Genomic DNA, 24,716 nt, shown 5'->3' with positions numbered 1-24,716 from the left:
AGATAGCTGGCAGTCAATATCACAGCTACGAGTACAAGTATAAAATCATAGATCTAATCAGAGAGTCAAAGGATCTAATATAAGAAGAAGACTTAGCTTACTTAAGAAGACATAACACTTGCTATTAGCTTGGACATGTCTTAAATGTTGATTAATGTTGGACGAAACTTATATTTAAGATTATGATGTAGCCAGCGTGTTCGCCATAGCCATTTTAAACATATGAAAAGGTGGTATCGACATTTACAAGCGTTTTTTTCGAACACTTTTATTTATTGGTAATCGAATTTAGTCTACTTGGATGATACACACTGTATAAGGGCCAAATATACGTTAAATACCGTCTGATAAAAATAAAAATTAGGATAAAAATGGCTGGATGGATTTAAATTGCTAAGCATAGGGAGGGTCTTAGGACAAATGGAGATATGTATACATGTATATAGTATACAAGTAATATCCCATTGGTTTTAAAACTCACCAGTATAGATAAAATTCTAAATGAAAAAATAGTTTAGTTAAAAAATTTCCCATTATGCCAATAATGCTAGGCTAATTTTTCAAACACAAATAAAATAACTACTCAATTATTTAAACTGACAAACAAGTTTGATTGACATATCTTCTTTTTCATTTTGTTTCTTGTCAAATACGAAAGTGGAGTAAAAAGATAGGAAGAAGAACTTGACTTGGTCCAATGTCACCTTAGGGAGGTTCTATACAGTGTTCCTTGGAATTTAAAGGCATTACGTTTCTATTAATTTTTTGTTAATTAATTATAAAAAAAAATTAACAATAAGAAACCAGGGAAGGATAAAAATCAGTTAAATATGCTTCGGAATTTCTGACTTAAATAATAGTGACTACTTTAATAGTAGCAAGATATCTTAATGAAACAATGTGAGGTTTCAAACCAAAAATATTCTACTGGATTTATAACATGATGGTAAAATCAACAATAACATGAATCAGTGGTGTGCCCAAAGGTGTGGCAAAAAGTGCCATCCTCAAATAAAGCAAGGAACAGAAATTAATGTACACACTGAAAGGAGGCTTAAATTCGATGATAAATGGAATAGCTGTTGATGATGAAAGACTATATTATAAGACTACTAGGAGCAATTAAGGTAGGAACTAAGGATTGGATTAAGGTAATGATTTTTAATACTGAGGTTGAGAATATAGGATTTGATACAGCGAAAAATATAGCATTGTATTTCGCTTGTGAAAAATTGAACACTTGGAATGACATAGGTTCTGAGGGGCACATCAACATCAGGACTATAAGGTTTTACTGGATTTCCCTCCACCGCACATCGTTATAAACGGGGAAGCCAAAATGGAATATTATACAGCGAGTACCAAAAAGCATCGTCCTCAAGCAATCAGAAATCAGCTCAAAATCATCAGACTTCCTAACTAGTCATGATCCATGAAGGGACACCTGTATACACTGAGGCTAATCTATGGAGTTAAACTGCAGAGTCTATAGAAGAGAATCTGAAACAATCGACCATGACTGCGAGGCACTAGATTTCAGGCGGCACACATTTTTGGTAGACTACCTAGAGACTCAAAAAACATATGATGCTCACCGACTAGACATACAAGCTGCTACTGGGCTTCAGAATTCTGGAACGGGTATGACAAATAAATGGAAGATCTACAATAGGCCAATTGGCTGCGACCGCTTGATAACAGTCGACATTCCAAAAAAAGGAAGATAAACGAAATACACTCATGGACAAAAATATCGAATATTTTGGAATTTTCCAATTTTTATTTGTAGTCACTATTATTTCAAAATAATTTTAGATTACTGATAATACTCATATAGTAGGCTGATGTACTCAACTCGTTTGAAATATTTTGATGTTTATTCAGTGGTTAGTGTCATTTGTACATTTTATCATAAAAATCCTTTTTCACGTAAAAGAAAAATCATACTAATTCGGTTATTTTTAGTTTAATTTATTAAGTTTAATTAAATATTGTTTTTATTCAACTAAGTTTAAAACAAGTACCCACCAATTCGGCACTGCGATGAAGTCCAAGTAGCACATATTGTAATTTTGTACGAGGAAGGATATGCACAAAAAGGTATCGCACGACGTCTTAGCAGAACTGAATTTATAGTTTCGAATACTCTAAAAAGGTACCGCGAAACAGGAAATTTTGTATGAAGGCCTGGTCAAGGACGCCCAAGGTGCGCAACTGCAATTGATGACCGATTTTGGTTCTTAATTCTACACGAAATCGTTCATTGACATCGATGCACCTCAGAAATGAGCTATTAAATGTTAGACAAGTTAATGTGAGTTCACAAACAGTTAGACGAAGATCAAAAGAAGCAAACTTAAGCCCGGACGGCACGCCAAAGTTCCACGTCTCCTCCACTCATAAAGCTCGTCGTTTGGAATTTGCAAGAACACATATTTAGTGGAATATCGACAACTGGAAAAACGTTCTTTTCACTGATGAGACCAGAATCCTATTATGGAAGCCAGATGGTCAAAATTATGTCTACAGAAGAGTTGGAGAACGATTCGCCAGCTACAGTCTCGCCCAGGCCGTTAGTTTTGGAGTTGATGGCATAATTTTTTGGGAAGGTATTAGTTGGGAGGTACGTACCGCACTTGTGGAAGTGATTGGACAGATGACTGGTGATTCTTGCGTTTAAAACATCCTGCAAAATCATGATTTGTCATATGTTGGTTACATTGGATATGAAAGATTCACGTTAATGCACGATAATGCTCGACCACATGCCGCTGCCATAGTGAGTAATTATCTTGATGAGGTCCAAATTTGAAGATTGGATTGGCCACCGTCTAGCCCGGATTTAAACCCAATAGAGCACATGTGGGATCACCTAAAACGCAGCATACGGCAAAGAAATCCCGTTCCAAATACGATAAAGCAGCTTCGGCTTGCTGCACAGGATGAATGAAATGCAATTTCACAAGGATATGTCCAAAATTTACTTGCAAGCATGCTGAGAAAAATGCAAGCAGTAATAAGAGCTAGAGTGGGGAATACTCGTTACTGATCCTGCACTTCTTTCAGTTTAATCCAGTTGTTTAAACAATTTAAATTATCATTTAAGTTTAGAGTAAAATAACCTTATTTACCTAATATTAAACATTTATTTTTTTCACAATTTTCTCTGCATAAAAACTTAAAATTGTTTATTAAACATTGTTAAAATAAACTCTATTTTACAACAAACGACTTGCTTGACCAGAATTTATTTTGAAAAAACAAAAATTTTAAAATTCCAAAATATTCGATATTTTTGTCCATGAGTGTATTTTAAACTAAAATAATAAAAAAAAAGACTATTAATACTCATCAGCTCTTCATCACTCGACTAAACCTTGTTAACAATAATCTGTTGTATAGGATCCTTTGTAAACATCAGTAAATTACGACATTTCCGAAGTAAAGCATTGTCTCTCACTCCCATTACAATTATTAGCTATTAATAAAACATTACTTACATATCATCTAACCATTTACTCTTGCTCTGCTCGGGAAAATTGATTATGTTCTTTAGACTATTGACTGGTTCAACCTTAATATCAGGCTTCGGTGAAGGAGGATTGACGATAACAATGTCAGAATCAGAATCTGAATCCTTAATTACTACTGGATCGCTATCAAAATCGTTTAATACCTTTTTAATTCTATCTTTTGTAGACATAGAGCCTATGGGTGATAAAGCTGCAGCCATTATTTTACCTCTTCTGGTCAACAAAGAATCATTAAACGATGTTCTAGGTGTAAAAAATTGTGTGGAGTCCAGTATCTCTTTATATAATTTTTTTTCATTTAAGCGTATGGAAGAATTCATATTGGTTGATGAAGTACCATTTAATAATGCGAATGATGAATTATATTTTTCTTTTAACTGTCGTTCATTCTGTACTATTTTTGGCTTAAAAATACTTCCACTGTATGGCCGTATATAGTTTAATCCTAAAACAATTTTTTATTATTTTAAACAATATTATATTAACAGTTTTGAAAACGATGAACAGAGGTGGAATATGGATAAAGAAAGAGTGAAATAAAGTACAAAACATAAAAGGTGTTTCATTAATATGTGCAAATATTTTTACTACACACACAATTTTGATGTCAAAATGCGACCATTTAAGCGAAATCACTTACAAAATATTGTTCTTTTATGAGATACAGAGTGTTTTATTTAAAAATATGCAAAGATATCGGTTTCATGTTCTATGCCACTGTCAAAATTCTCTTTTTAGTAGAATTATTCATTTCTCTAATACTTTCTAAGTAAATAATTATACTCTTGTTGCGTAACGATAAAGCCTTTACTTTTTACTATACAGCCTGGGTAATAATCTACCGTCAGTATGGACCTTACGTGAGATTTAGTGAGAAACACCAGTTTAAAAAGAGATAGAGATATTAGGTCTGCCCTTTATATCGTCGAAAATGCATTAGTGAAAATAATAAATTTAACAGAAGTTGAACGTTGGCAAACTTATTGTTTTTATTTGACCTGTTGTCTTTTTATAATTTGAACAATGTTCTAAATTTGGGCGAATTGATTTAAATTACATATTGAGAATATGCCACAATTTTACTTTACAATAAGTTTAATGTAACATTTTGAATCGTTTTATATAAATAAAATTTATTAATGTTTCGTATTTTAAGTACGATTTCCGAATTGGAAATCTAAACATCAAAATAAGCTTATTTTAAAATAACATTGTGCCTTATTCCCAATAAAAATAATAAACTGCATTGTGACGCCACAATAAAAAAGCTTCATACAAAACTATTTGGCAACATCGCGTCGTCAAAGTAACGATACTTTGATTTTACACATGACACTGTGGTAACGAGCAGAACAGAACTAGTTTCGTATACCATGCATATTGCATGGGTTCGTGGGTTGGACTTTCATAAAGTATAATAAATAAAGACAGTACTAGTAAAGCATTAGGAAGGAGTAGGTTTATTATATTAAATTTAAACTGGACGAAAAATTACGTATTTTAATTAAAAATAAGATATTATTTGGTATTTTCCAAATAATATCTTTGAAACCATATTTTCGTTTAGATTTTTTGGAGGTAGTAGGAGTAAAAATAGCAATTAGTTCTATAAAAATGAAACAAAAAAGATAAAATTAGTATAAAAGTATAAAATTTGTTCTATAAAAATGAAATCAAATAAAAAATAATTCCAACACTACTGTTTAAATTAAAAATAATTCCAAACAATTATAAATTCTAAACCAAATAAAATTCTTAGGTAATTAAATGTTCAAACAGCCCACCAAATTGTAACGAACAGTATCCAAATCTATTATACAACGCATTTCTCATGGCGTTGAGTTCATGATATGTTTTGGCTAAGTTGGATTATCTTTTCCTTTCCGCTCGAACTCATGCCTGTACCATTTTCGTTTTTAGCATCCCCCAAAAATAAAAGTCTAGAGGAGCTAAGTCAGGTGAGCCAGGGGTCATTTTATTGTACCGTCTGTACTAATGACACGTTCAGCAAAAATTTACGCTTAATAGTGACTTTTGCATTATGTGCAGGACAGCCGTCTGGTTGAAACCAAGCCGTCTCGTTGAAGTTAATTTGAAGACGTTGAAGCGCAGGATTAATTAATTTGATTGTGCAGTAATTGGATATATTTGACTACGTTTAAATTGACTTCAATGAAAAACGGACCAATAATATTCTTCTTTTTGATGTACCTATCCGTTACGAATGTTGGCGATCATCATGGCAATCCTTATCTTATCTGCAGCAGCGCGGAAAAGCTGCACAGATGTTGTATTGAACCAGATTCTGAGGTTCTTTAACCACGATGTTCTTCCTGGACCTCGTTTTCCAAATATTTTTCCTTGCAGGATGACTTGAAGGAGAGCATATCTGGATTCATTTCGCATAATATGTCCGAAGAACTGCAACCGTCGAGATTTGATGGTGGTCAGTACCTCTCGGTTCTTATTCATTCTTCTGAGGACCTCCTCATTTGTGACTCGGTCAGTCCACGGGATCTTAAGCATTCTCTGGTATAGCCACATTTCAAATGCTTTCAGTTTTCTGCACATATCTTCGTTCAAGGTCCACGATTCAACACCATAAAGACCTTCTGTTATCCTTTTCTTGCTAATTATCATAAGCTTTGTCTTCTTAACGTTTATATTGAGTCCATATTATTGACTGTAATACGTGATTTTGTTCATAAGAACTTGTAGGTCTTCTGAGTTGTCCGCAAATACTATGGTGTCATCTGCATATCTGGTTGTTTAGCCGGTAACCATTTAGTAGAATACCTTTTTCGGTTTCATGCAAAGCTTCGATAACCAATAATATGGCCTCCCAAAATTCCAGTCCAAACATTCAACTTTTGTGAATACTGCGTACACACAGACACACTCAAATGCTTATTCTCCTGCGACCAATAACGAAAAACGGATGGATTATGTTTCTTGTGAATTGTGAAGGAGGACTCATCTGTAATTTCACAAAATTGCATCCGTTTAAATTGATCATCAGGAAATATTTGTTGAGTTGTCTGCACTTTATAACAAAACTGTTTCTTTTCAAAATATTCCTCATTTTTGCATTCAAATCAACTTTATCGGAAATTTGTTTAAATGAACACGGCGTCGCTTCAGCCAATGCACAAAGTTGAATTTCCCTAATTTCTCGTTCTTGAGAAATTTTCTTTTCGCGAGGTTGATCTGAAATTGATGAATAATGACCAATACAGTTTTTTCTATAGGTATTGGCCTATTTTCAAAAGGCATAATAAATAAATTAATAGTTTCTTGTACTGAATTGGCCCCAAAATACCATTTTATTATTTGTACCCGTTCTTCTGTTGTATAAACACTCGGCATATCAAATTTTTATCTTCATACTTACGCGGTTACCTCTAAAAAGAAATACATAGAATTGCGTTCGGCCTGCTTCGTATGCAGTTTACCATTGAAGAGAACAAACGAATGGAGGTTTTGCCAAAATGATCTTGTTTTATTGGAAATTAGGTTACAATTTCGTCAAATAAAAATGCGAATCTGTAAATTTCTCATGGATTTAAGAAATTCTGTACCAGTATTTGTGTCAATTAGTGTTTCATTTTTAATATCATCATTCAGTTTTGAATGGCAATATAACCGCGCCACTGACCGCCAATTTTTTGAATCAATTCAATGTTTTAATTGGAATATGGAGGGGAGACCAAGGGAAATATGATTGTTATCTTTGTCTATTCGCTGAAAATATGATTTTATATCTGTGTTAGGTATCATGTTAAATTCTACTATACCGACCATAAACTTTTACCTACACCGTATATTCCTGCAAATAAACAATCAAATGGGTCACACGCGATCTCTTAAGTTATCGTTTCATTTAGCTGTGTCATGAGTTTTACCAAGAAGTGTGTCAGTAGCGGAGAATGTATTTTTTATTTAGCCTACAGCGTATATTAAGAACACATAATTAAAAGCAATATTTTTATAAAAATTGTTAAATGGAGTATTACAAACGGAAGTCTAATACATCAATATAATCTAAAATATCTTTGGTCCCATTCAGGAGGATTAGTTTTTCTTGGTGTTCTGTCAACATATCCTCCTTATCTCTTCATTTCTTTTGCCTGAATCCTTTTCAACTTTTGTTCAATTTCTGGTAAAATTTACTTCTGTCTATTGGCTTACTTAGTTCTTGTAGTTCTTTGTTCGTATTTTCTCCCTTTCTGCGGTGGATATTCTTTTCTTCTTTACGTAGTTATTTATATTCCTCCTCTGCTTGTTGGGTTCTGTGCCTCTGTTGAATCAGTAAATATGCTGTTTTTTCTTTCTGTTATAATCCGACATTTTTCACCAAAACATTTGTTCTTATTCTTCTTTGTTTACCTTCCATGAATAGTAATTCTTCAGCAGTTTCTTTCATGTTTCTACACCATTGTCTACAATAACATCATAGAAGACGAATCTATCCATGTAAATTTTATTGCAATTCAGTGAAATTACATTTTTCATAAGTCATTTTCCATTTCATTTTTATTTCAACTGCTTTTACGGCTTTAGCTCTAATCAAATGTATTTCATAACCGGTGCAGGGGAGGTATTTGAAATAAGCAAATGCAAACGTATAAACGATCGATGTTGCCATAAGACGTATGTGGCGTGCCAACAGATGTGAATACACACTGCTCATGCGCAAAACACAGGCCTCAACAGTAATTTTAAAACTGTACTTACTTAAAAAAAGCACGCTCGATATATAAAATATAAAAGTGGTTGACAAATAAAAACCAAAACTACTTTCCAGAGAAATGGTAATAATAGATCCCTCAAATCAAAATTATCTTTTACCTTTTTTTAATGCATCAGCTCTCTTTAGCGCAGATGATTTGAGTTCTTTGACAAATGTTACATCTTCATCACTGGATGGTCTGAGTTCTTTAACAAATAATACATCTTTACTATCTGATCCATTTACCAATTTTTTACTAAAACTGTTACCATATGGAGTAGAAGTAAATTTTCCAGTCCTAGCATTACTGTTGAGAGTGTTTCCATTTAATTTTTTACTGCTAATTAGATCATCATCATCGTCATCTAGAACTACTGATTCTACCTTTTTTGTACTAGGGGGAGTTTTATATACAGATGCTCTTCTCAAAGGTTTTGGACTCATATAATAATTCTCTCCTAAAAAGAAAAATACACTTACTACTACTTAAAAATACATATTACTTCAAAATTGTTACTATAGTCGGACAATTTTCAATTAAAGGTGACTCATCTACAAATTTAACTAAGAGCTAACGGCAACAATGTTAATTGAGAAGTAAATTCTTACCGGAGTCATTTTTATTGTGTATGCTTCACCAATGTAAATAAGTGAGCAGTAAGATAGTTCCATAAAATTTGCCCCCGTAACAATATAAATTGGTTCGATTCACGAGCGTATACAGTCAAAATCATTTATAACGAACTTCAGGGGACTGATGGTTTTTGTACGTTGTAGCAAGTGTTCTCTGTAAACGGTTCTATCGGTTATAATGAACAGGTTGCTATAAACGATATTACACTGGTAGGAACAGTTAGTTCGTTGTACCTAGGTTTATGACGCAAAAATGTGTTACTTTATCTATACTTATAATATGTTATAACATATTAAACATAACATTTAACATATGTGTTTATTGTACTTACGTAAATCTAAATATGTACATACATATATGTATAATATGTATTGAAATAAGTATAAGTAGTCAATAAAGTATGCTCATAATATAAAGACTACTCAAAATCTTTGTATTATAAAAATGTAGGCATACATATACTATTTACTTTTAAAAAGACAAAGAAAAATACATACATTTATGTATTACAAAATATGTAAATACAACATTTTACCTGAATATTTAATGAAAAAAGTCTGTAATTTTTGTTTGTCGCCTTCCTTGAACTTCTGACAATATTTCTTCTAAAAAACATTTTTTCAATTGATGTGGAAACAATCGATAATGATTCTTTCACACTCTGGGAAGTTTCAGCAGTCTGAATAAATGCTCTTATACAAGCAGCATACGCTTGAGCAACAGTAGGGATTTTGCCAAAATCTTCCAATTCTTTATAAGCCTCATCAGGACTTTGTTTATAACTAGTTTGGTGACTCAGTACGATGTCAATATCTGACAGTTCTTTGCTCGTACTTATTTCGTCATCCACTCGTACATAGTCATCTGCAGAGCAGTCAGAACTGAGAAGGGAAATGGCATCCTGCAAATGCGTTTATGCAATATCGTTGTATGCGATTCCTGATGGTTGTAAGTCGTTAGTTAGGCCGGAAAAACGAAAACAATTGATGATCGTTTCCTTCCGCACAGATTCCCATGCCTTTGATATCATTAGTATAGCGTCAAGAATACTGGCTTTTGTATCGTCGTTATTCTCTCTCTTTTCGATGATTTTGTACACCAATTCTTTCCGAAAGACTTCTTATTACTCCTTGGTCCATGGGCTGCAGTACGGACGTATAATTTGGAGGCAGATAAACGAGTTTAATTTGTTTTAACCTGTCAACTGGAGGGTGGGACGGACAGTTGTCGACAATTAAAATTATGTGTTTCTTTTGTTGTAAAAGTCCATTTTATTAAAGTCTTTTCAAAAATAGCCGACGTTATCCAGGCGTTTTTATTGAAATCGTAATCAACAGGGAGATTTTTCATGTTTTTAAAACAGCGCGGCATTTTACTTTTTCCTATCACCAAAAGCTTCCTTTTTATGGAGCCGGACATGTTGGTTGCAACAAAAACTGTAACTCGCTCTTTTGAGAGTTTACCACCGGAACATTTTTCCCCTTTAAACTTTAACGTGTGATCAGGTGTCACTCTAAAAAATAACCCCATCTCGTCAGCATTAAAAATTTCATCATCGCTATAGCCGGACCTGAGTGTAGGCCACACATTTTCAACTCAGCCATTTGTAATTGGTCTGTCAACAACTGCTGACTCACCTAAAATTTTTCCATGGACACTACTGTGGCGAGCTCGGAAACGTTGAACCCAGGAAGCATTACACTTAAAATCCTTCTTCAAAATCACAGCGAAAGCGTCAGCCTTTACCTGAAGCATCGACCCACTCACGGGTACATAGTTTGCGCGTTGTTGTTTGAACCAATCGAGCAAACACTTTCAATGTCAGTGTGATTTGATGACCGAACGCGTTTTCCTTTTTTACACTTATTAAATTGCATAATAATTTTCTCTCGCCGTTTCATCATTCCAGCAATTGTTGAGCGTGATGTTTTAAATTCCCGGGCAATCGAACTTGCGGAATCACCGGAACCGACTCGGCAAATTATTCCAAACTGTTCCTCAATAGTAAATTGTTTTTGTGACTTGTTTTCTATGAAGGCTAGACACAACTGAATTCAAATTCAGAAACCCTTGGCTTGGGCCAATGGTGTAATATAAACAAAATTTTGTAATACAATGGACCCGTCTTGGGAGGTCTAAATGTCTAAAGGACAAGTAATTAAGTGTAGATGCCTTCCCGTATGTACTATAAACATAAATTAATAAATCCTTACTTCTCATTTCGTGGTACTAAATATCAGTAATACCTGTGAGAAATACAACAATACAATGTCCATTTTCATAACTTTACAGTATAGCACTTTTAAACTTATTTATTAAGATGTGGAAACAATATTATATTGAACATTGTATCTACTGTCATTTACATCATGCGTTGGTTATAATTTTTTATTATTTATTTATTATACAGTGTGTAAAAATGTCATACTTCAAAAAAAATGGATGTATCATCTGAGGTACAGACATGTACTTGAAATTGTAAGCTGTAACCAATATTTTAACTGCTAGTGTTCCAAGAAATACGTTTGCTCTAACCGATTTGTTCATTATAAGCAATATAAATGCGTTTTTTGTATCTCATTGTATGGGACCTATTATTTTGTTTGTTATATCCAATTGTACGTTATAGCCGGTGTCATTGTAAACGATTTTGACTGTAGTTAGAAAAGTTCATTGGATAGTTTGAAACATCGGTAAACTTATCAACATTTCGCTGGTCTATATATTTACGTTCTTGGAAAGAATGGGTATGAGAGAAATAGTTTATTTGTTCTACATTCTATATGTGTATAGACACGGTATGTTCTATTTCTTGGGAATATATTTATTAAATAGGCTTTATTATTAACTTTAAAATAGTTAATTTGAGGTAAGTTTATTCTTTTTATAGTATTAACCTATTAACGCCTGATACAATAAACAAAGAGAAATTTGACAATTAATTTCTCAGATGGAATTAAAAACACATAAAGTAAGACTAATTTACAACCAAAAAGATTTTTTTTCTCATTTTCAAGGAAAAACAGTACAATTTTTAATAAAGCAACATATTGTATCTGAAAAGTAAATTAAATTTTAAGGTGAAAATTTTCGAAACATTCGGGGTGTAGATCGACACCTTTTACATAAATAAATAGTATTACTTTTGCACATCCGACATTCTTACACTAGTATCGTTTCTTTTTGTAATGTGGCCAATATTGTCGCATCTAGTTTCATCTATGACACTGACGTAGCGGTTTCTTCACTATTCTCTTCTCTTCATGTTTGATTAAACGAAATCTATGTCGGCTGATGCTTTCTCTTATATAATGTGCACTTCTTTATCCTCATCCTTCGAACAATACATATCAACTTGACGCGGAGCGTGATAACCCTGATAATATACATATGCAATATTTTTATTTAAATCTATGTCACTCATTTCAAAATCGTGACGGTTATTTTGGGATGCATAAATATTTGTAAAATATAAAATGCTGTCAATTACTTATTTATCAAAAAAGAATGAAAAAACTTCAATAAGTGACTTGCCTCCACGGTTGGCTTTTATATTGTCTAAATATCAATCAGACTGATGTTGAATTACTACTGAGTATGAATGAGTATCTGATTTTACCCAACTTGGGACAAATTTGGATTTACTATTTTTGCCTGTTTTTTTTTTCTTTTGACGTTTTGATATGTGGTCCGAATATCATAATAAGAATCGTCAGAATTCCCATTCACTTGTATTTCATATGTAACTCCAATATCCGATTTTATTCCTTCTTCACAAATATTATTATCAATGTCTTCTACATCGGAAACTTCATCTGATTCCGGCGACACATAAACCACATCAAGTGAGTCAGCACTTTGGACATATGTGATTGTTTTTATCAGCAGAGCCTATGAAATAGTGGGTTCCAGTTTCGAAACTGCCACTCTCAGTTCTTTCTCTATGTCTAGTTTTGACCTGCACTTGTTCTTTACTACTACAACTGCAGAAAATCGCCTGTTTCGCACATGTGAGAAGTTTCAAATTTGCACTTCAATCTGCATTTAATTATTTAATGCTGCAGTGCTGATGGCTTGATATTTGAGAATATCAGGAATCACAGGACAAATATTATTATCAATGTCTTCTACATTCTAACTGTCTCTGTCTGGCTTGTTCTAACAAAGCCATTAAATCTGTAGTAGTTAGTGCTCTCTTTATTTCATATTTCGAGAATTTACTAAAAAATGCACTACTACATACACGCATTCACATGATAATAGTTTAGCTTAGCTCATTTTAATTTATATGAAATATAAACAAGGATAAAAAAAATAAACACAAGGAAACTTTCAAAAAAAGTAAAAAAAAACAAATATAACGTTTACAGCACACAGCAATTCCATAAATGGAACATGAAGTGTAATGACGATATCGTATGTTTAAATTTCAAATTTGTTTAGTCTAATGTAAAAATAAGTATTTTGCAAAGTTTTCTGTTTTTTTGAAGTACCGTATTAGGCACTCTATAATAACAATAAAATGTTTTCTTTATTTTGTTAGACAAATATAAGATACCTGTCAAAACACACATGATAATTTAATAATTATAACGGTCTTAGATTTAATTTTTACGTAATTACTTATGTGTTTAAATAAATAATTAAATATTATTTTGGTACGCCTCTGCAAAGTTGATAAGTGGAATATGATTTCGTCGCTTTGCGATATTGCCAATTAATCACCTTCAATTAAAAATTGTTTTAGTATAAATAACTTGATTATATCTAAAGAATATAATATTGTTCTTTATATTCTATATAAAGAACATCTAGACATTTTAAAAATGTCTATAGGCCCCAGGTCGACTCAGCCTGAATAAAAATGAGTACCTTGGGTAAAACCAGGGGTAATAATAGACGGTTGAAGCGTAGCACTGGCCATGTTACCTTCCTTATATACCGTAGGCCCTAGATATAGCAGACTACCCTGCTATACTCCCAAAGCCGCGACAGCGGTATAAAACGGGAGACTATTATATAACTTGATTATATTCTGACTTACATATATTGTTGCAAACAAATTTAATTTGAGATAAACAAATAAAATAACTTTTAAATAATTTCACCGATCGCTTTGAAATTTTGATCATATTTTAGGGCCCAGTTATAGAACGCTAATAACGTCGTGTTAGCGTTGGCCCAACCGGACAATGGCACCATCAAGGAGTAAAATATACAAACGGCAATCTCGTTCGTATAATTTACTCCCCGCGGTAGTGTCACTGCCCCGTTGGGCATACACTAACGCGGCGCTACTAATGCGATGACATTAGCACTAGTACAACAGAACCCTTAAATTACGAGACGCAAAATTCAACAACAAATAAGGATAACAACATTTACAAAAGGCCATTTTGAAGGTTTTTATATGACTCATAAGTTTGTAACTCTTAAATTTGATTCAAATGCTTCACTTTTTGCTGATAGACGAAAAAAGTGAAAATTTACCGGTTTTGACCTTAATTTGTTAATAACTAATCAAGTCCAAAAAATCGACTGTGGAAACATATAGATTTTTGTTACAGAGCTCCATACTACTCAAAACAACTGTCGTTTACCTGGCCGGGTCAGTATCATGAAAAAAACCTTATTTCCCTAGTCTATAATAGATTTCTTGGTAATACAAAAGACAAGGACTATGAACAACAAGTTTCAGAACTCCTTTAAAATTATAAAGCCCTAGGACGCAATATATCCCTAAAAATACACTTTATGGATTCACACTTTTGACTTCTTCTCAGAAAATATTGGTACTGTGAGGCAGTCACAGTCACAGGTGCTAGGATCTAAGATGACCGCCTTCAAAACTAGCAAAAGGTGCCCTTCAGTTTTCCTAAATTTAATTATATTTATTTTATCTTTTGTCAATCATACAAAATGTATAAAACACAATGTAAATAGTTTAAAAAAATTATTCTCCTTATTTTAATTTTTACAAAATTATCAATAAGATTATTAAAAGAGTTCCGTAAATTTGTATGATTTCCAGTGGAAATCGTACATACTTTGCTAATAAAAGATTGATGACATCGAAATTATTATTAGACAAAATAACCAAAATGACTATCTACGGAACAATAATTAGATCCAAAGTAAACTATGGTTGTGTAACGACAGAAAAGATGAAGAGCAACTCACACATTCAAGAGAAATATACTGAGAAAAGTATACAGCCTGGTGCAAGAGGAAGAAGACACATGGAGAATCAAGAGAAACAATGAGATTAATGAATTGAATGAAGGGCACGATATTATAAGATTTGTTGAAAGTCAAAGTCTATCATGGCTGGGACATGTCCCTATACAAGAAGTTACAAAATCAATAAAGAAAATATTAAAATGGAGACTAATAGGCAGATGAAAAAAAGGAAACTTCATAAAGATTATTAATTCTTAGAATACTAATTTAATATTGAATTTTGATAAAAACAAAAATAGAACTTGTTAAAAAAAAAGCTTTTTATAATGCTGGACGTAGCAAAGTCTTTTAACTTGTTTCAGGGGAAAGAAACTATAAAGGAGAGGCCTCAAATAACAAATCATTGGAATATTAATGAAACTGTAATTGTAAAAATGCTACCAAATCTATTCAAGAAAGTATATAAAAATTATATAGATTATATAAAGTTATTTATACTCATATGTAGTAAAACTGGATGTTGGAACAAGTTGCTCTGGTAAATGACATTTCTGTAATAATTATTTTATACACCAACAGTATTATAACAGAAAACCTGGAAGATATAAAGCATTACTTCTGTGCCTGTTCTTTATGGATGTTGGCTATACCAAGGCTTCGCAAACTTGTTTCTTCTGTGACACCATTTCAAACTTTGCCATTTCTTTATGATGCCCCTCAACTCAACCCTCAAAAATACTTACCAATTTTAGTACCTACTAACCTAGTAATAGGTTATAAGAAAACCACTATTTGGACATTTATAATGTGATTGTTTTTATCAGCAGAGCCTATGAAATAGTGGGTTCCAGTTTGGAAACTGCCACTCTCAGTTCTTTCTCTATGTCTAGTTTTGACCTGCACTTGTTCTTTACTACTACAACTGCAGAAAATCGCCTGTTTCGCACATGTGAGAAGTTTCAAATTTGCACTTCAATCTGCATTTAATTCTTTAATGCTGCAGTGCTGATGGCTTGATATTTATGAGAAAATCAGGAATCACAGGACAATTCTATTAGTTGTTTTTCTTCCTCTGTTGAAAGTGTTCTATGGTGTGAATGACTGGAAAGGGTTTCTAACTCAGTCATTTTGCTCTAGATTATCTGGAAAATATTTTTCAAAGCGTTCGTTTCATAATAGCAAATGTTGTGTTAACATTATTTTTAAAAAAGGATTGAGGATTCCTATTGATTTTTGTTGTAGTATACCTTGTAAAGCAGGGAAACTGTCAATTACTTGATCTTCAAATTTTCTTTTCCTTCTAAAACCTAGTAATTTTCTGCCAATTGCAGGATATGAGTATTGTTTGCTTGCAAAGACTTATTAAGATCATTTAATTTGTTAAATATGTCACAGAGATATGCCAATTATATTATAAACTCTGTATTAATAAAGTTTTGCACATCATCATGTGATTCTGTCTGTAGATACATGTATAATTTGTTTCTTAGTTCATATATAGGTGCAAGTACTTTATCTTTGGAGAACCAAGAAGGATTGCGATAATAAATTAAAAATATGTGCACCCAATTCTTCACAAAGCTTATGGAAAAATCTTGATTTCATGTATCAAGTTCATTACTTTAATAATGTTTTCGCGAGGAACCGCAAAGAGGGCGACGCCTGGTGGCAGATTTTAAAAGCATCCAGTTCGGGAAAACATTGAAATTGTCATTAATTTGTATACATATTAGCGACCGGTTTTTATTGTAATTAACAATGATTTCGACTTCAAAAAACTATTGCAGTGTTCCTCAATGTTATGCTATTATAATTCACAAAAAAATTCCATACATAAGTTTCCACTGGACGAGAATATGAGAAAAATTTGGCAATGCATTTTGCGAATTGGCAGACCTATAACCAAGTACATGACTGTGTAGTTTACATTTTACTGAGAACGATTACTTTCCAAATAAGTGTTGATTAAAATATTATTTATATTTTAATATATTTATATCTAATTTACTTTATAGTAATACCTAAAACTAAATTGAGAAGACTGAAAAATGCTGTTTCATCAGCTAAAGTGCCCAAAGATCTCATGAAGTTATTAGTAGAAAACGTAAGTCGTAATTTACAAAATATAATGTGGCCAGCTCCAAAAATTGCATCACCCTCAACTAAAGATCTCTGCCGACCTTGCAATCACAAAAATAATTGAGATAATGTAACTTTTACTTTCCGTGTTTCAGACATACTGTAAAAAAAACAAACATTTAATTTTATTTTTATTCGGGTTTGGGAGTCAATTACCGCATGTATAAACTCGAATCGCCAACAAATAAAATTTGAAGAACGTACTCCAACTTTTACTTTGGCAAAACACATGTGTAAATGATTTATATTAAACGTTTTATAGCTTCGAGATCAAATGACAAAATGATTTGTTTTCCCGAAGTTATCGTCCATCTTTGAAATCTTGAGCGCTCCTGTCGGAATTGGCTATCGCGAATATGAAAAAAATATATGGATATATTATGCAATATATCGATATATGCTTGTGTAATTAAATAACATAAAATAATAAATAAATAAAAAAATTTCTTCCAAATTTAAAAGTAAAGATGCATTAATATATAAAATCCCTTTAATATTGGAGGTCTTTCTTGATGTTGGGAGCAAAAATTGTAGTGCAAGATTATTTTTATTAAGTTTATTAAAATGCAACCAAACATTGCTTTTGGATGGAGCCATTTTTCATTCTAGTTTTATTAAATACAAATTACAAAACAATATTCACACTGCTGAAATACTTAATACTATAAAAATAAACAAATAAAGATAGAAAACGAAACTCAATACTTATTATAAACACACATTTTTTTGACAATCGGATTCTAAACTGCTGAGACATCAATAGATTACTTTTTTTAAATAACTTGTTATTTATAATATGTGATATAATTATGTTCTGAATTATATTACATAAATGCCAATATGGTATATTAATCCTGTGTGGGAATTAATTGAATCTTAAATATTGATATATGTGCTGATGAAAGTTGAATATGAACATAAAAATATCAATTAATTTTAAAATATATGGATATATCCTTCCCATCAGTAGTCTAACATACTGTTAAAGGTAGTTGTAAAATCATTAATTTTACTTAAATGGAGTTTACCAATACTTATTATGTAAACACAAAGTGACTAAAAGACAGCAGAGAAGATGCTGGTGCATGATAACAAGTCATTTTGATTTCATTCTAGGCATCATTATTATTTGTTTTTGATTTATGGTAACTATTTTTTGGATAAGGCTGCTTCTGGTATAAATCCAGAAATCTCATTACCTTTTCATTTATCCACTCCATTTCACAGTAGACAGAGTCATGTCTACATAAAAAGAAGAAGAAGATTTCAAAGTAGGTAAATCACAAATCAAAGCATAATAGGTATGTTGGGTGTATATATAAAAACACAAATTTATATAATTAATGGTTCAAGATTCAAGAATAACGAGTATTGCAATAAAGTTAGGCTAAGATAAACAGCAAGAGAACTGCCACACCAGTGCAAGTGAAGTGTGGGCACATGGTCAGTCGACACTTAATATTCAGCATTCATTCAGCATATTCCTTTCCTTTAAAGTGTGTCAAAAAACTGACAAGTGGATGAATAAGCATATTTGCTATTCAGGTACAGTCAAAATCGTTTACAACGACACCGGCTATAATGTACAATCGGATATAACAAACAAAATAGTAGGTCCCATAAAATAACACACAAAAAACGCATTTATATTGCTTATAATGAACAAATTGGCTAGAGCAAACGTATTTCTTGGAACACTAGCAGTTAAAATATTGGTTACAGCGTACAATTTCAAGTACATATCTGTACCTCAGATGATACAACATCCATTTTTTTCAAGTATGACATTTTTACACACTGTATAATAAATAAATAATAAAAAATTATAACCAACGCATGATGTAAATGACAGTAGATACAATATTCAATATAATATTGTTTCCAAATCTTAATAAATAAGTTTAAAAGTGCTATCCTGTAAAGTTATGAAAATGGACATTGTAGTGTTGTATTTCTCACAGGTATTACCGATATTTAGTACCACGAAATGAGAAGTAAGGATTTATTAATTTATGGTTATAGTACATACGGGCAGGCATTTACACTTAATTACTTGTCCTTTAGACATTTAGAACTCCCAAGACGGGTCCATTGTATTACAAAATTTTGTTTATATTACACTATTTGGCCCAAGCCAAGAGTTTCTTAATTTGAATTCAGTTGTGTCTAGCCTTCATAGAAAACATGTCACGGAAACAATTTACTATTGAGGAACAGTTTGGAATAATTTGCCGAGTCGATTCCGGTGATTCCGCAAGTTCGATTGCCCGGGAATTTAAAACGTCACGCTCAACAATTGCTGGAATGATGAAACGGCGAGAGAAAATTATTATGCAATTTAATAAGTGTGAAAAACGAAAACGCGTTCGGTCATCAAATCACAGTGACATTGAAAGTGCTTTGCTCGATTGGTTCAAACAACAACGCGCAAACACTGTACCCGTGAGTGGGCCGATGCTTCAGGTAAAGTCTGACACTTTCGCTGTGATTTTGAAGAAGAATTTTAAGTGTAATGCTTCTTGGGTTCAACGTTTCCGAGCTCGCCACAGTAGTGTCCATGGAAAAATTTCAGATGAGTCAGCAGTTGTTGACAGATCAATTACAAATGACTGAGTTGAAAATGTGTGGCCTACACTCAGGTCCGGCTATAGCAATGATGAAATTTTTAATGCTGATGAGATGGGGTTATTTTTTAGAGTGACACCTGATCACACGTTAAAGTTTAAAGGGGAGAAATATTCCGGTGATAAACTCTCAAAAGAGCGAGTTACAGTTCTTGTTGCAGCCAACATGTCCGGCTCCATAAAAAGGAAGCTTTTGGTGATAGGAAAAAGTAAAATGCCACACTGTTGTAAAAACATGAAAAATCTTCCTGTTGATTACGATTTCAATAAAAACGCCTGGATAACGTCGGCTATTTTTGAAAACACTTTAATAAAATGGGTCAGTGGACTTTTACAAAAAAAGAAACACATAATTTTCCAAATTTCCTGCCTCCAAATTGTACGTCCGTACTGCAGTCCATGGACCAAGAGTAATAAGAAGTCTAAGAATTGGTGTACAAAATCATCGAAAAGAGAGAGATTAACGACGGTACGAAAGCCAGTATTCTTGACGCTATACTAATGATATCAAAGGCATGGGAATCTGTGCGGAAGGAAACGATCATCAATTGTTTTCGTTTTTCCGGCCTAACTAACCACTTACAACCATCAGGAATCGCATACAACGATATTGCACAAACGCATTTGCAGGATGGCATTTCCCTTATCGGTTCTGACTACTCTGCAGATGACTATGTACGAGTGGATGACGAAATAAGTACGAGCGAAGAACTGTCAGATATTGACATCGTACTGAGTCACCAAACTAGTGATAAACAAAGTCCTGATGAGGCTTATGAAGAATTGGAAGATTTCGGAAAAATTCCTACTGTTGCTGAAGCGTATGCTGCTTGTTCCACTATAAGAGCATTTATTCAGACTGCTGAAACTTCCCAGAGTGTGAAAGAATCATTATCGATTGTTTCCACATCAATTGAAAAAATGTTTTTCAGAAGAAATGTTCAGAAGTTCAAGGAAGGCGACAAACAAAAATTTCAGACTTTTTTTATTAAATATTCAGGTAAAATGTATTTACATATTTTGTAATACATAAATGTATGTATTTTTCTTTGTCTTTTTAAAAGTAAATAGTATATGTGTATGCCTACATTTTTATAATACAAAGATTTTGAGAAGTCTTTATATTATGAGCATACTTTATTGACTACTTATACTTATTTCAATACATATTATACATATATGTATGTACATATTTAGATTTACGTAAGTACAATAAACACATATGTTAAATGTTATGTATAATATGTTATAACATATTATAAGTATAGATAAAGTAACACATTTTTCCATCATAAACCTAGGTACAAAGAACTAACTGTTCCTACCAGCGTAATATCGTTTATAGCAACCTGTTCATTATAACCGATAGAACCGCTTACAGAGAACACTCGCTACAACGTACAAAAACCATCAGTCCCCTGAAGTTCGTTATAAATGATTTTGACTGTATTTGCTTATGGCTGTGAATAAAGCAAAAAATTGACAAATGTTCACCCTCCGCACTTTGTCTAATTCAGCCAAATATGGCACATAACGAATAACACATAGCAAAGTGTGGTGCCGCCATTACATTGTTCCTGCAAGTATCTGATGGATAGTTTGGTAACAAGTTATTCAAAACATATGGCAAAAGTGGAATTTACTGTGCTTCACAATCTTACATATCTTTATTTTATCACTTAAAAGTAAATTTCAAAAAGTGTTTCACTTAAATTATTAAAAAAAGAAACTAAAAAAATCTATGTATGTACCAGTATCATCCAGGATTATATACCTACTAGTTTTTATGTTTTTCCTAGACAATGGCAACATTTTAAGCAAACTACATACATAATTTTACTACAATATAGAGTTTATAATACTTACGATCCAAGTTAATAGACTGAATTCTTCTGATCTTAGGGCTCATACATGAATCAATAGAATCCAAAGCACTGAAAATATAAATAGTAATAATTACATTAATTTTGAGAACTCATATGAAACAGTGAAATACATGTAGTTTTTATAGTGTTCAGAACAATTGTTTTTTAAATACATACTTATTATTTTATTATTAGCTTTTGATACATTTTTCCAAAGTGGAGAAAATAATTTAGATCCTATTTTTAGTTTACAACAGTTTAGTCTGGCGGTTTTTATGTCATGTTAATAATAAACAATGTACATTTTATTAATATTACTTTGTTTTAAGCGAGATACATTTGTTGTGCCTTACAATTAACTAGTTTACTAACACTAATTAAAAGTTTGGGCTTTTAGTCTATTTGGGGGTCTTATATTTTGCTTATAATCAGTTTTGGAGTGCTATAAGTTCCAATTGTTCTTTATTATATACTAATAAGCATAAATTTCAAAGTTTAATAAAGTATACAGCAAATTACCTTCTCTTTCTATTTCTTTCAGACCCGGCGGGCTGAAACGGAAGAGAACTGAAGAAGTTTCTTACATTATTTATTACAGTTCGTAAATCCATGGTGTACTATTTAGTACACTTGTTCAATGCATGTTTTTTGTTTGTAAATATGTTACACTGATGATACTTTCTATTAAGACTTATTTTTTCAACATAAAACTAAAGAATACGATGTATTTATCTCTTTATTGTTTTACTCTTTTAGTGAGTGCAAGTATTGATGATACCAACAGCACGAAGAAAAAATTGACACACGACACGACAGACGCTTCTTATTATAGGACAGGAACAAGGGGACATGGAACACCTAGACCTGCATGTGGTGCACTGAGCACTGCGCGAACGAGATGCGTGTACAGTCCATAGATAAATTACACCTAGATTGGTAACAGGGATAGCCAAGGTCAAATCATGTTCGGATTAGGCGCCCATTCGCTTGGTGGCGCTGCTAGTCTCGTTCCTGCACGGAGTGAGTGTGCTGTGATCAAGTCAAAGTTGAGTTTAGACAAATACGGCGCCATATTTGTATTTGTTTTATTTTTTATAATTTATTTTATAATTTAAAATTTTTTGTAGTGCAAAATCGTACAATTTTCGACGATTTTTTACATGGAATAACAATGTAGAGACGAAGAACTGAACAAAAAAGATGTGTTCCAGATTGCATGGATACTACCAAAGAATATAGACGCTTAAGCGTCTATATTCTTTGATACTACTTTTTTAAGTCCAGGATATTATATGGATATGTTTGATAAATGGGTGAATGCTGTTAAGAGCCCTAATTAGAGAATGCTGCAAAAGAAACTATTTATAACAATTTTCGTGTATGCGCTAGTCATTTTAAAGAGGAAGATATAGTCAATGTTGGAAATAGCGGTATTACGAGAACAGCCGTTCCGAGTTTGTTTTTACCAGGACCAGGTAAGAACTATTATACCACTGACCTATATTCTTATTCACATTATATCTGACCTTTTACTATAAAATTAGTTTATAAATTTAACCTAAAATTATATATTATAAAACCAGTCTTACTTAGCTTAGTATTTGAATTATTTGTAGGTGGTGGTTCAACAACTATCTTAAAAAGCATCACCTTAGAGAGGGTTCGGCATAAATTTCTACAGGTGTGCGCCTTTCAAAGTTGGATTAGATTAGCAGACCATGACTACACTATCATGGAGAGGTCTATGAGCTTGCCTGCTTTAAGTATGAGGAGGGATCTGTCCCTCTCTTGTGAGTGAGATTGGTCTTAGAGTACCATATTATAATACCATGGTTTGCCTCATCTATGTACTTTTAATGTTCCATTTTGTAAAACAACCTATGGTGCTAATAGCCCACTGAATAGATACTTATCTTTGTTAAACAACCTAAATGTAAATGTATTTAATATGTCCCTCAATAAATATATAAATATTAGTAGAAGAGTTACTGGTACCATAGAGTTTGGAAACTTAACTGTGTAAAATACTTCATGTTTTTATTGTAACTAGGTAATACTTTACATATTTTTTTATTTTTGTTATGTTATTTTTCCATCTTTGTTTGTGCTGGATTTTAGAATCATAGAACTAACAGTTGGGTTTATAGGTTTTAAAATGTCATTACATCTTTAATTATATATATATATATATATATATATATATATATATATATATATGTGTGTACATGCATGTGTTTGTGTACATAATATATTTTTATTTCACATTATTTAATTTTATTATCTTAAAATACTGTGTACTTAACCACTAAGTTGTAACACTTAATCGGCTTGTCCAGTATATTAGCCTGCATCCACATAGACAGCGGTAAGGCCTTCAGAGTTATGAATAAATAAATTTGAATGTGTTGACAGGGATCTTTCCTATTCTGTTGACGACAGGGATGGGATGTCTGATCTTAAGATGACATACTGGTGAAAAAATCTGTTGATTGTAATTGTGTTTGTCATTTCAGGCATAAAAACATTATTATCCTCTGTTGTTTGGAGTTTATACTGAGCAAATAAAGTTACTATATCAGGTTTTAGCAAAGCTTACATTCTGGGTGAAAACTTTAAGCATACCTTAGAAATAAATTATTTACCTTATCCATTGTTCTTTTTTTTTGTTCGTTTTTTCTATTTGCTATCATTCGGTTATTCCTCATTCTTGGGTTTTCTTTTTGCAAGAAGCAATATTTTGCTAATCTAATCAAAATCATAATTTTGTTGATAACCAGAATATTTTTCTGGAACTCATATTATGATTCTGATTATAAGAATAAAAGTATTATCATATAAATATATAACATATAGTATGAGTATAAATGTATATAAACTTCTTTCTAGAACTAAATCATTTAATTGTTCTGTTTCCAACTTAGCAGGGTCCTTGAGTTCTCTCTTTCTGTGAGTAGAACGCCAGACTGTAAGAGTTTTCACTGACCACTGATAGTGTGTGTTATTGCATTAGGA

General features: G+C 32.3%; 1 protein-coding gene across 1 annotated transcript in view; it reads right to left on the bottom strand.

The window, feature by feature from the left end:
* LOC140441854 (uncharacterized) overlaps window positions 1–22,543 on the bottom strand; it is a 30,486-nt gene extending 7,943 nt beyond the window's left edge. The window contains exons 1-4 of the mRNA XM_072532804.1: window positions 22,224–22,543; window positions 21,706–21,773; window positions 8,382–8,720; window positions 3,501–3,978 (exon numbers count right to left, since the gene is read on the bottom strand). Coding sequence (XP_072388905.1) covers window positions 3,501–3,978; window positions 8,382–8,720; window positions 21,706–21,773; window positions 22,224–22,315 — 977 coding nt within the window. The 5' untranslated portion in view covers window positions 22,316–22,543. The remainder of the gene's footprint in view (window positions 1–3,500; window positions 3,979–8,381; window positions 8,721–21,705; window positions 21,774–22,223) is intronic.
* Between the last annotated feature and the right edge of the window lie 2,173 nt (window positions 22,544–24,716).

Source organism: Diabrotica undecimpunctata, chromosome 5 (assembly GCF_040954645.1).
Source record: "Diabrotica undecimpunctata isolate CICGRU chromosome 5, icDiaUnde3, whole genome shotgun sequence".
In the NCBI taxonomy this organism is placed as follows: domain Eukaryota; kingdom Metazoa; phylum Arthropoda; class Insecta; order Coleoptera; family Chrysomelidae; genus Diabrotica; species Diabrotica undecimpunctata.
Note: the sequence above shows the minus strand (reverse complement) of the source record. Positions and strands in the feature narration are given on the sequence as shown.